This window comes from Centroberyx affinis, unplaced genomic scaffold (assembly GCF_046629955.1).
Source record: "Centroberyx affinis isolate AG114_WGS23_722 - 3 ecotype Tasmania unplaced genomic scaffold, CSIRO-AGI_Caff_v1 ptg001289l_1, whole genome shotgun sequence".
Classification (NCBI taxonomy): domain Eukaryota; kingdom Metazoa; phylum Chordata; class Actinopteri; order Beryciformes; family Berycidae; genus Centroberyx; species Centroberyx affinis.
The window spans coordinates 169,417-182,866 of NW_027279795.1; the positions used below are offsets into that span (position 1 = coordinate 169,417).

Below are 13,450 nucleotides of genomic sequence, written 5' to 3' on the forward strand. Positions count from 1 at the left end.
GTGAAGGCGCTCTTTGTTGCTCTGGTGATGATATACAGACACGGATGACAGCAAAAGGATAAACAGACTTGCTTCCTTAAAACCTTGAAGTTCACCTCTGGTCTACATGCTGCAGTTGGGATGCAGAGCAAGAACCTATTGATCTTTCCATCCACTGCAGCCATATGAATCAGCTGACAGTCTACTGCCACTCACTTTCTATCCAAGGACACTTCTGCACTTCTTCACCTGCAACTAAGTAAAGGTAAACAAAAATGATCAGTAGGTTCATGTAGATTTTTCCTTATGAAGACAAAAAGCAGTGTAAGAAAATAATCTGTTGCTTTCCCATGTTTTACTTTAGATATTATCATACCATACCTCTTGTTATACTTTCATATGTTGTAATATTTTTGCCTCTGCGTTAAGATGGATTCCATAAATATGCCTTGCGTCTTTAAATGTTTTTACGCAATCCCTATAGAATTATAGCAGAACAAATTCTGCCTGCAACCCACTGATGTACTGCCAAGCAACAGAAATAAGCTTAAGTTGACATGATTACCTCTTGGACTCTGTCACCCCATCACTTTAGCACTACTTTCCAGACACTGCAAATTAATTTTATTGGATCCCTCAGACCATTATCAGGACCATTTAGGGCCAAATATAACCTAATATGAAGCCTGAAATCTCTTTTATATTCATTTCTATTAATATGTATGATTCTGCCAGCGTACATGATTAGATTTAGCACTTTCAGTTTCTTGAGCAGTGCACTTAAACATATGAACAAGAGAGGTTTTTTTTTTTTCTTTTTTTGTCTATCAATGAGCAACTGACCCAATCTGCATGTGGCCTACATCTATTCCTACAACAAAAGACAGTCTCTTTTGAGGCGGTGCATGCTCAAACTCGCCCACATCTGACTGGGAGAGATCAGGAAGTTCAGAGAGCCTCCCATAAACCACAGAGGTATGTAGTTAATTGTCACTCCCCCCTCCCTCACCACCACCATCTCCACCACGATCGCACTACACTTCTGCCCCAAAAGCCTCCAACAAAGACTAGTTCATTTCAAAGGATTTGCCAGGATCCTCCCCACACCTTCGACCAGAGGGAAAGCACACTCCCTCTCTCCGAAAGGGAGTTATAAAATGAGTTTCTGACTGTAAAAGCCCCCCCAAGCACACAATGGGTTTGGTTTTATAGGGCGAGTACGCATAATTGGAGAGCATGTTATTGAAGTCAGAGTCTGAATATATCTACAGCTGCTACAGTGTGGGAGTGAAGCATGTCTGCAGTTGCTGCAGTATAGAGAAGAGAACATTTAGCGCGTGCATGGGCAGAAATCTCCAACTGATTTTCTCTCATAAGCAGATGACGCTGCGGTTTAGCTGGATCGCATCCTCTCTCCTTGCAGATGGAAATAAGCACGAGGTATAAATAACAACAACTTCATGGCACCATCTTGTGTTTTTTTTATTCAGTCGTTTCCATCTGGGCGAAATCTCGACGTGAAGTTAATTTCCACGTTAACAGCTGCACCTGGTGAACACAAAACGATGCCGCATCAGTGTTTGAAACGGCTTTTCAGAGCTAAAAATATGTCTAAACTAGTACAGAATAGGAGGATAAGCTCTAGTTCAGAGGGGTTATTGGGTAGATAAAGGGAGTGGCTGCTGTGTCCATTTGTCTTTTGGGTTGAACTCCATCTCTGCCTCATGCCCAGTCAGTCACATTGCTCACATACAGAGTCACACTCCCCACCCCTCTGCTTGCCCCCTAGCAGTTGGCATGGTCGTGTCATCTCAGGCTCTCAGCTGTTATGGTGGCGAACCACTGACAGGACCAGCAGTTGTTAGGGGATATAGCAACAGTAACTGCTATATCATCTCTAGGTTCAAGGACAAAACGTTATCATGATGAAAATGTATAACCTTTCCTTTTCGATTGTTGGTGTTCCCTGCATCGCAATTATGGGTAAATATTTGACTCATTTTACAAAATACCCCGAGAGCCTTCTATCTCATTGGTCAATCAGGCTATATAGAGAGTAAATAATTTGAAACATTGGATTCATACTGGAACACTGGATTTCTATCACAACAAAGGACTTGACCTAACATCATTAACTCGTACACATCCACCCCCACAGATAAAACCTTGCATGGAAGCATACCGATATAGATAATCGCAGTTTGTGTGTGTGTGTGTGTGTGTGTGTGTGTGTGTGTGTGTACACTCGTCCACACTTACAAAACACCCACACATTATTTTGCAGTGTGAGTTTCCTCAAGTGCTTCATGCAGGAATCCAGACCTTGGAGTCATTGTAAAAGAAGGACTGCTTTGATAACATCTGTGGCTCATAGAAACCTGAAAAGAGCAAGAGTTTGTTCAACTTGATACTTGTTACACTATGCACTCATAGGATCAACTGAAATACTTTAAAGGGGTGTACCACTCAAATTAGGAAATTATATATGTTACTCTTATGGCTGAGGACAGTTCAATCAGCATTTCTGAACATACACATCTTTCCCCCACAGCTAGACACCACAGGACCAAGAGTTTAATCTAATGAATGAGGCATTGACCTCATGGACTCGTATCATTTTGTCTGAACCTTTACATTTACTTATATTACTTTACACAAGTAGAGCCTCATATTATAGTACAGCTACCACTTCCACGTAAACAAAATGTACTCAAAATCATCCTGAATACTGTCACAGTTGTTCCATCTTTTCCAATTCACTCTCTGTAGAGTGGTGTAATGGTATGAGACAACAATTATAAAAGGCAGGACAAACTGTTCTCTCTTGCTTCAGGCTATAAGAGACAGAGGTGAGTGTTGACTGATACTGACTGAACTATCCTTGCAATCCTAAAAGTCAGTGGAGTGGTGTTCCCTCTTTAATGCCCCACAGCTTTGTCCAAGAGGAGAATTAAAGGAAAAAATCCACCCTCTGATGCTCTAACACTAATAGATATCATCAAAATGGTGAGAAAGAAGTCCTTGCTCTTTGATTCTGAAGTCCTGACATCAAAACCTGACGTTTACGTTGATGTTAGATTGATTTAGAGAGCTGAATGATATCTCAATGTGATGTCACATCATCTACGTTTACCCAGTTATACACAGGAATGAGAAAAATACACCGCCAAACAACAAAATGGCCCCAGAAATGCAAGTTACATCACCAACAGCTGCTGTTTTAACAGCATTAACGCGTTTTAGGTTTAGGTGGATTTTTCCTTTAAGGCGGTACCTGGGCCTGGCCCCCCCTGCCCCCGCGGGTCTTGGGGTATCCGTTTAGTCCTGGATACAAACGCAGCAGTGGACATGAGGTGCTTAGACGGGCCGTCATAATTCACTATGTCATACTGCCCCGGGCCTGGGAAGGGAGGGTCCTTGGGAACAACCACAGGACGGGCGGAGATTGCCAGATAAGGTCTCCTCCTTGGAACAAAGTTGAGAGGATGTACGTTTTTAACAGCTATCCAAAGATAATTCAGTATTATCGTTTATCGTCTTTCCGTGGAATCATATTGTGACGATATGATGACATTTTGATATCGTGACACACACCACTGCTGTCTAAATTGATGATAACAAGCACATTTTATTTAAAAAGTCAGACAAAATTAGGTATGAAACATTTTAAGGAATACATTTGAAAATGTCAGAGTTTTGTTTGACATCACACCTAACATCACCATGCAGTTCAATGCGATGGAAATCAATTTGCTTATTTTAACATGTGATTTTGCATGCGTCATATCAAGTCATATCGTGAAATCTTATTATTATGATGTCGATTTCAGCCATATCACCCAGCCCTAATCCAAAGTCAATTAATATTGCGGGTTTACTCACAGCAGGACGTTCCTCTTCACCGGAGCAGGGGCCTGATGGGGGCTGTAGGCTCCTGGCCCCGGCACACATTTGTCCAACGGAACGGGGAACCTTGGCGTTTTGGATTTGAAGGGGGACATGGCTACCAGGGGGCCTTTCTGGATCAAGGTGTTGTTCACCTCATAGTGGCCTTTAATAATAGATAATGTAATATTAAAAATAAAATAAGAGACTAAATGGAAGACAGACTTTATAAAAAACACTTGAGATTAAGCATGAATTCCCAGGGAGAAAGACAATTACATGGTGATGGCACATTTTTGTTTGGGCCAAAACAGCTGCGTCCAGTTTTTGACAGAAAAGTTGACGAACGGTGGAAGTTTTTCTCACTTCCACTGAAGCATACCTATAGAGACAGAAGAAAATACAGAGCACAAATTGAACACATACACCCTAAAAGAAAACAATGTCAATGAAAAATGACTGTATACTTGCACAATTCACATACGTCGTATTGATTTGGGGCTGGCGTTTTGTGCTTGGGACCATCGCGCTGCACAGCCACAGGCAGTTTGAACACCCTGGAGACTCCCCTGCCAAAGCTGCAGGTGTTTATGAAGGAGGCCTGCAGGTTGTATGCATTTGGTCCTGGGATGCCTCTCTGCAGGTGACAGGGAACTCTGGCAGCCTGGTGACGAGGAAGATATGACAAAGACAGTTATTTCAACACAGAACATGAGCTTTTGGCATTGAAAAGTATCTTGTATTTGAGGGCAATCCAGAAAACCCAAATTGGACATGCCATCGGTTATTAAAGTGCAAACAACCTGTCCACCTGACCTGGGATGCAAAGCCTCCGGTGCCTTTTTTGGAGAAAGAGGGGCTGCTGACTTCAGCGTTGGCAATACCGCCGTAGCTGCCTGGCCCTGGGTTTTCATTCTGAAACAAACACACATCATCATGTTTACGTTGCATATATAGCTGTGTCTTTGCAATGATTAGATTAGATGAGGTGGTGGATTCACATGTCCTACCAGACAGACTTGTGAGAGGAACCTCTTCGTTTGGGATGAAAACCCCTTCTTCTCTTCATTGCTTATCACCACTGTTTGGTATGTTGTTGGTATTGAAGATGTAACGTTATAACCTGGAATCTTACAGACTGCATAAAAGTTGAAAGTAATCATGAGTCATAATATTTTAGCTGAAAATGAAAATTCATTCTCACAGTAGTTAGACTCACTGTCATTCAGTCCTCTGTGTATTTTGTCCATGATTCAGTAGGATGACATGCAGAAAGTTGCTGCCAGTTTATCTGAAGCCCCTGTATTTTTGACAGCAACAATACAGCTAACCGCTAAAGGTAAGCCTTTTACTGTAAATGTTGAGGCTCAAAAAACGCCACGCAGGTCGGGACAAACTGTCCTCACCAACTATGTTGCTATGGCAACGTAAAAACAGAGTAACAGTGATTTGACCTGAAATCCTGAAAGGGAGGGCTATATCAAAGCTATATCTGGCGATACTGTTGTCCTTTAGCGCCATCCATCGGTGAAATTGTAAATCATCTAGTGCTTTCAACCAACCCGCCACTGTTTTGTTTTCTAGATAGCTCGATCCATCATGGCGATGCATGCGAAGGCGACGCCACCACAGATCCCCGACACCCGCCGGGAGCTCGCGGAACTGGTGAAGAGGAAACAAGAACTTGCTGTGAGTTAAAGTTACTACTAATTTTCTTTATTTGTGTGAAGCGGCGTTAACTGAAGTGCATTACACAATCGTAGATATTGCTTGATAACGGGCACACCACTAGGCCTCATTGGCTGCTAAGCTAATGTTAACGTTTGCTAACGTTGGTTAGCTCTTGGTTTGTTTCTGCACGGTTCTTTCCGGTAGGGCTACTTGCTAATGCTAACTTGGTAACGTTAGCTAGACTACAAAGAGGCTAGTAGATGAATTTTCAATAACTAACTCTGTTAGCCAACCACATTTACCACGCACAGGACACTCACCACTCATTACTAACTTTTTTAGTCTCATTTTCACAGATAACAGCTTTAGTTGCGCTCATTAGCCACTGCTGTAGCATTTTTAGCCGAATATGCTAGCCAGCTAACATAGCCACCCTCCAGCTTGCCAAACTTGTAGCTTATTTAAATTAAATTGGCTAACTTAACTAGTGGTAACCCCTTCAGAACCAAATAATGTCTCTTCTCACACATGGCATGTAGAAACAAGTATTAGAGACTTTTTTTAATGAAATAATTTATCTTTATCTGCAGTGGACAGGAAAATAGATTTAGAAAATCCTGCCACAATATAGTTATCACCTGGTTCTTCCTCACCCAGTATTTCATCTCTCTTCCCTCTCTCCTGCGTCTAACTGCTCCCTGCACCCATGGGACCTCAGCACTTTCTCTCTCTTACCCTGAAATCAAAACAGGAATACTAGTCTGACAGCCTTCCTGCACATGTCTCGGTATCCATGCACTGTATATACTCTTACTCATAATAATTTGATTAATACGTGACAGATTTGGCTCTTCTTATAAATGTTAAAGATCTTACCCTTAAGTTTCCACATTTTTAAACTCATTAACTGTCTCTGTCCTGCATCTTCATGCTCATACTCAGAATCCAAATCCATTAGATTTCCATCTGCCAGGTGTTGAAGAATCTCAAAGGCAGTGTACTCTGAAATGGAACATTTTGACTTCATATAACTTTGCATTTAATATCAAACTACCTTCTTATCATGTAAATACTGTAGATCTGCTAACAAATGTCTTTTCAGACATGCTATAGCTGCAATGGCCTCCAGATTATATAGGTTCAGACCTAATGTCCACATTAGGACATAATCCTCTGTTCTCCGTTGTTGCCAGATTAGCAGGCTAATTGATGTTGAAATTATTATTTTAATCTTTAGTCATTCACTTCCAATTACTCTAATGAAGACCTGCATGTGTGTAAATATGAATGTTAGTGATGACAAAGTTACTTACTCTTCTAACTTTTTCCTACCTCTGCCATGCTTGTCTTAGAGGTGTAATGCCGTTTTTGTATGTTAATTGTTGGGGATAAACTTCGCTCTTGATTGGTTGTCAGAGTCTTAGTCAGAAGATACAATTTGAAAATATGTCTTTTCATTGGAAAAATACTTGAATCATATGACATCCATTTAAAAAGGCAGTCAGATAAGTTCTTTAAATCTGATTTCTTCAATATCCTAGGAGACATTGGTAAACTTGGAAAGACAAATATATGCATTCGAAGGCAGCTACCTAGAAGACACCCAGATGTATGGCAACATCATCAGAGGATGGGACAGATACCTCACCAACCAAAAGTAAGCACTGCATCAGACATGTCATTTCTGGAATACCGTGTTTGTTTGTTTTTTTGAGAAGTGTATAGAAGAGAGGGAGAATGTGTGTTTTTTTGTTTTTTCAAATGGTTGATTTTGCAGGGAAATTTTAAAGCTTGTCTCACATTCACACGTTGTTTTAGATAGACCAAGCAGTTATGAGCTTTTTACATGCAAACGAGAGTCCCCTTCAGGGATCACCGGGGTCAATTCAAAATGTTTGAAAGCACTATTCATTTCTTTGTCACTACAGCCCTGCTGTTAAGTCATGTGTTAATTGTGTAAAAATGAATCACATAATTTTTGTTGTGGAGAAAATTGAGTATCTTTATCATTATGCCCTGTTAATCCTTGTAGTGGAAACCAGACTTTTTCCTCTTCAGCTTTGTTATGAGCTGGAAAACAACACAAACATGGCAGGAAGGCATTCAGAGTTTTAGGACACCGAAATGCTCCAACGTAGTTATGGAAATGTAATGGAATTGCACATCCTGAGTCGTTTCACTCAATCATTAGCATGTTACCTGACAATAAACTTACTGTATTTTCTTTTGTTGTTCTGTTCTAACAGGAACTCCAACAGTAAGACTGATAGAAGAAATAGGAAATTCAAGGAAGCAGAGCGTTTGTTCAGCAAGTCGTCAGTCACATCAGTTGCAGTGAGTGTTTCTCTTGTCGGCCTTTTTTTAAAAATAGATGTTTTAGTTATTCGCTTGCTACAAAGCATGCAACTGCTAATCCAAGTGCCCTCTCTCTTTTAACGGACAGGCGGTATGTGCACTTGGTGGGATACCTGATCACATGAATGAAAAGCGTGAGTTCCTTTGATATTTCTCCCAAAATGAGCAGCATCACCATTCCTTTCATACTCTTTGGTGACAGTGTGACTCTTTCAGATGTGATGCTGAGTGTGTGCTGTCATTTGGCTCCTCAGGTGAGGCAGGCAGTGGGACAGAGAGCGACACTTCTCCGGACCTCCAGAACCAAGAGAACGAGCCCAGCCAGGAGGACACGGAGGACGCAGACGGGGCGCTGCAGGACCTGAAGCCTCAAAAGGCGGCTTCCTCCTCCTCGGGCAGCCATCACGGGAGCCACAAGAAGAGGAAGAACAAAAACAGACACAGGTACAACTGCAAGACGCAGAGACAGAGCAGGACAGAAACGGATGAAATTCGTATGATTTGTGGCTCTTCGTTCTTTGTCCGATTGGAATGTGAAATAGACGCGGGGTGTAAGAAAGAACAAAAGACAGAATATGCATAGTAAGGTCATCAAAAGGAATCCCAAAAAATGTAGTCCAAGGCACTCACTGAACACACATGGTTTCAACTTTTGATGTATGAAAAAAGATGGACAGCCCTTCGTTCTCTCCTTCGTATGTCTGCATCTCAGCCCCATAGAAAATACGTTGGTTCTCTTTTTGATGGATACAAAATCTCTGTCTGGCTGCTCCTGCAGCAGTTTTGTTTGTTTTCACTAGAGAGGAAATATACAGAAGAGCAAGTTCCTGTGCATTGGTTAACATCAATGTTTTAATGTCAACCTTTTTTTTTCCTCTACTCAGACTGCACTATTCTAACCACACATACCACAGCAGGTTTGCTCCACCTAATGTCCTTTTGACAAAGCGATGCTCTCACTCTTTTCGAGTCTGGACTGCAGTATTATTTAGCAGCAGGGCTTAGACTCAGGCCGGTGAACTAACGACTGCTGCTCTCTTCCTTCCCCTAATGCTGCCCCCAGCCCTTCTGCCATGTTTGATTATGACTTTGAGTAAGTCTGAATTTTACTTCCTGCTCCTGTTGGTGTTTACATCCTGCCTGCCGTAAACCCCATCCTCACTTTTCCACTGTTTTTCCTGCTCTGTCTGCTTCTGTTGACCTAGAGTCTGTGAGTTTAAGCCTGCTAGTTATTCAGTCATACTGCATGTCCAACACTTCATTCTTTAATCATGCGTTTTTAATACACATCAGCATCTAACTCTCTAGTCTCCATTAGATGATTATTGGTTCTTAATACTGGGGTATTATCTTAGAGTTCGGGTTATTTTTTTGACCCCAGTTCCATTTCAAACGTCAACTCACCTATTCCAGCAGCTAAAAAAAACGCTACTCTTGCCTAAAGGAGATGGGGAGGCTACAGGTTTGAGTACAAACAAGAACAAACAGGTGGTTATATACTGTAGTGTTCTTGTTATTGGCTGGTTTCTTTAGCTTATGTCCCTGTAACGGTACAGTAGTGGTGCTGCTTTTCACCATGGTTCCTGTCAGAAGCTTCTCTGTAGTCTGGCAATGTCTAATGTAGCCTCACTTTGTTTTTGTTGCAGGTTCGACATGAAGGTCAACAAGAAACCTAGAGCTGTAAGTTGAACTCTCACTGTGCTTAAAGTTTAAATGTGTAATAATTCTGCTTTACTGAAGCATAATATGACTAGTAAATAATAGCAGAAGGCCACAGTCTGTTCACAAATCCGGCAATTTGTTTTTGCCTTGCTTATTGGCAAAAAACACACATCGGAAAATGTAATTTGATAATACTAATTGGGTGTGCTGGTATATTCAGCAGGTATATAATCCTCCAAACAGCTCAAATTTGAACAGGCCAGCCCATTTATGCCCCGGGGAAGTAGTGTTACTTCACACACAAAATAGTGACGCCTTGCCTTTAATATGTTCCAAAATTACATAGACAACAGGTGGGAATGTCAGGATCCTGATCATGGCATGCATCCATTTAACAAAAACAAAAGTGTGCTAACTTAATAAAACATGATAGAACATTCACTGTTGTTGATTGCGAAACAGTCCAACCTGCCCGCCATGTTGCTGATGCTCTCTCTCTCTGTGGAAGGCAGAGTGTTTACCTCCTAAACAGCGTGTTGAGTGTCTTTATTTTACCGTAATCCTGTCACCCGTTCTTCTCCCCCTCCCACAGGACTATTCAACTTAATGAAGTGGACTGGAAGACCTGGAAACAGACAGTTTCTGGACTTTGTGAACTTTATATGCCTTTTATTGGTCGTCATATTTCTGCCTGTACTGTGTATATTGCTTGAAACATTCCCCCTCCGTCGCCTACCTTTTGGATACATTCATGTTTATGGTTTTGACCTACAGATGAAACGATGTATGGTTTTTGCATGTTACTCGAGGCCAAACCTGGGCCACCTACAGTAACACACCATCTTGTATAGTGTTAAAAAAAAAAAAAGACTCAATATTTATTATGTAATTCTCGTGTTTCCCACTGTAAGAAAGTTTTGTTTAGGAGATTTTTTTTTTTGTTAATGTCACATAGTAGGATTATAGCTCCTGATTGCCCCAGCTTCTTTTATTTCATGGCTTCTTTTGCATAAAATTTTAATAAAAGACCCAAGAACGTGTATGTGTCCGTAACTGTATTCCTCGTTACATTAGTGAAGGGATAATTAGAAGTTGTAAATAATTGTGTTTCCCTCCATGTCTGACTGTAATCGGTGCCTTAAATCTTTGTTGTTTCTTGTATGTATTTTGGTTTCAGATACATGTGAGAAAGCTCTGATGAAACTTTACAGTTGACGAATTCTTGGATAGACTCCTGAGTTTCTCCTCTTTTCCTGATCTATGGTAAAAATGAGATCATAGAATTGATTTGGATTGTTTTTAGAGTCCAAATATGATCAGAGGAGTGTTTACATACTAGTATAAGAAAATGCTGTTGCATTCTCTTGTGACAGTTCTCACCGGTCTCAGTTTCTTTTGTGAAAATAGTAACTACTTGAGTAAACAGGAGCGTCTTGGAGCACAGGCTGATGACAGCCATGTGCTGTTTACACAACGCTGCCTGCCTTTTGTCACTCATAACCTTACATTCCTCACCGTATCTAAACATTGAATAGATCCTAAATTTATCTCTACTTTTGAATTCGTTGGTGAGTGAAATGTTTGTGAAATAAAGAACTAGACATAAGTTCTTGTCTACAACATGAAGTCACGATGCAATATCAGATTTTTTCGCTAGGCTGCGCCAAAACATGGTAGATCATATAAAGCAATGATATGTTCTTAATATTTTACATATTGAGGTTCCATGTACCTGTTCATTCATACCTCAAATAGGGAAAGTAATTAAGGAGAGGCTTCTTTTAATCCTATGAGTCTAAATTTGATTTATTTCGTTTTTTTTATTATTTCATTGTATATTGTGTTGTGTTGTAATAACCAGTACAATAGAAGCAATTCACAACTAAATGCCAACACAAAATAATAATGACTGATAATGCAGTGTTACATTAAAACATGGACTTGACATACAAACATTAAATGGATACTAAGGTTTCTATTTTATAACCTTACGATCTCAGTGATAATTGGTTAAACTGCACTGATAATACTACCAATCATACGATCAAATGAAAGGGTTTGAGAGTTAAGGGGGTGTAAAGAAGAAGGAATAGATAAAATGATTTATTTAATTATGATACTTTCATTCAGTAGCAGCTTTTATTGTAGTTTAAGGTTTCTTAAAATATGAGTTGGGGTTACCTGGAAGATTAAAAGGCTTGTAGTAGTTTTCAGTGAGCCTGGGTTTCATAATAAGAGATTAAATTCCGTGAGTATTTGGGTGAAAAAAACAGTTTATAAGCACTCCCTCTGTAATTCAACACTTGAAGTAGGCCTACTTAAATAGTAGTAGTAGCTGCCACATTAGTCCCGAGCGTGGCCACACCGGGCTGGAGGCAGACGTCCCGGCAGAAACTGCAGCTGCTGACAAACAGACATGATGGAGAGACTGACTGGGAAGAGTCCGTCCCTGGAATGCATTCCTCGGTTTCATGCTGCTCCACCGCCACCCCATCTGAGAGTCACATTTCATCTGGAACGGACGACACAATTACTGCTTTTTTTTTTTTTTCTTCATCCCCCCCCATCCCACCGCTCTATCCCTCTAACATATCGCACTGGGAGAGTTTTTGTGTGAATAGAGTTAAGCTCTTCTCTCCCTGTCACGTAGGTTTCACTGATGTCATCACTTTTTTTTTTTTACCTGAGGCGGTGACTCATAATTGATGATTGTACATTGCGCATTAACGCAGGGTTCAAGACATGCTGCACATTTTTCTCTCTGTCTGCTCGCCACAAACTGTCTGTCTCACAGCAGTATTTTCTTGTCCCCTCCCTGTCTCCTCCCCACGTCTGCTGCAGCCATCCAGCAGCTAAGGAGGCTGTGGTCGGGACTAGGTCGCATCTCAGTCCATGACTCATGTCGTAAGTCATAGATTTAAAATGCACTCAGGATACGTAATGTGATCTGGCTGGAAAAACGTTTTTGTGCTCACACTAGATAGCATTCCACTCTTAACCTTTGGGGTGTGTGAGTAATGAGGCATGAATGTACGTATGTGTTAGCAGCAAATCTTTATTCCATTTCCCGTAAACTGCAGGAAATTAGCAGAAAAACATGAACGAAGATGACCTTATGGAGCTGTTGGGGGGCCAAACAGGATTCTTGAAGTTGAACTCAAATGACACATCTGTATAGTATTTTCAGTTGTAAATAATGTTATATTCCCAAGCCGGGATGGCGGTTCTGTGGCTTGTCCAGTTTAGCAATTGCCCAACAAATCAAGCAAAAGCAAATTGTAGCCTAGAGCTTAAAGAACCAGGCTTATGACTTGTAGGTTGCTGGTTTGAATCCCTTGGCTGGCTGGAAGGGAAACTCAAATCGAAAAATACTGCTGAGTGCCCTTGAGCAAGGCACGCAGCTGCTCCAGTGGAGTGGCTCACTGTGGCTTTACTTGGGAGCTCCCAGATCTGTAGTAACTTCATTAATGTGAGGCAGCATGTTGTTGAAAACCAGCATGTGTGTCCAGTCAACTTTACTGGGGTGAATAAAGGTTAAAGTTCCAGGCACTCTTCAAGCAAAAAAAAAACAACAACAACACATTTCATGGCTAGTTCAAAGGAACATATTCAAAACAACTCGTATTTCATCTACTACTCCCTGATGAAGGCCAGAGCATGTCTGAAATGCATTGGAGTTGTTTTTAATATTTTCTTTTGAATTCACTATGAAATAAAGTGTTTTGCTTTGCTTTGCTTTGTTTTGTTTTGCTTTTCTTTGTTTTGCTTTGCTTTGCTTTGATGCTTCAAGAGCAAAAACTGCTTGGAACTGCTTCCTTTTCAGTGAAAGCAACAACCCAAAACCAAAGAGTACCTTCAACAAATACCTCCACACACCAAAACCCAAGACAGGCACTCT

The 13,450-nt window shown here is 40.9% G+C and overlaps 2 protein-coding genes across 3 annotated transcripts; one reads left to right on the forward strand and one right to left on the reverse strand.

Moving 5' to 3' along the window:
- Positions 1-2,283: 2,283 nt before the first annotated feature.
- Positions 2,284-5,475, reverse strand: stpg1 (sperm-tail PG-rich repeat containing 1). Its single transcript, XM_071525357.1, has 8 exons — positions 5,427-5,475; positions 4,875-5,002; positions 4,681-4,779; positions 4,349-4,528; positions 4,144-4,246; positions 3,862-4,030; positions 3,254-3,444; positions 2,284-2,357 (listed from the first exon to the last, which is right to left on the reverse strand). The coding sequence occupies exons 1-8, from the start codon at positions 5,473-5,475 to the stop codon at positions 2,284-2,286; spliced, it is 993 nt and encodes a 330-aa protein (XP_071381458.1).
- meaf6 (MYST/Esa1-associated factor 6) lies at positions 5,438-10,592 on the forward strand. Of its 2 annotated transcripts, XM_071525360.1 has the most exons (8): positions 5,438-5,553; positions 7,077-7,192; positions 7,782-7,869; positions 7,979-8,024; positions 8,145-8,334; positions 8,954-8,983; positions 9,537-9,570; positions 10,145-10,592. In XM_071525360.1, exons 1-8 carry the CDS (start codon positions 5,464-5,466, stop codon positions 10,157-10,159), a joined length of 609 nt encoding a protein of 202 aa, XP_071381461.1. In that variant the 5' UTR covers positions 5,438-5,463; the 3' UTR covers positions 10,160-10,592. The 2 variants fall into 2 exon arrangements, with proteins under 2 accessions (XP_071381461.1, XP_071381460.1); XM_071525359.1 differs by lacking the exon at positions 8,954-8,983.
- The last annotated feature ends 2,858 nt before the right edge of the window (positions 10,593-13,450 follow it).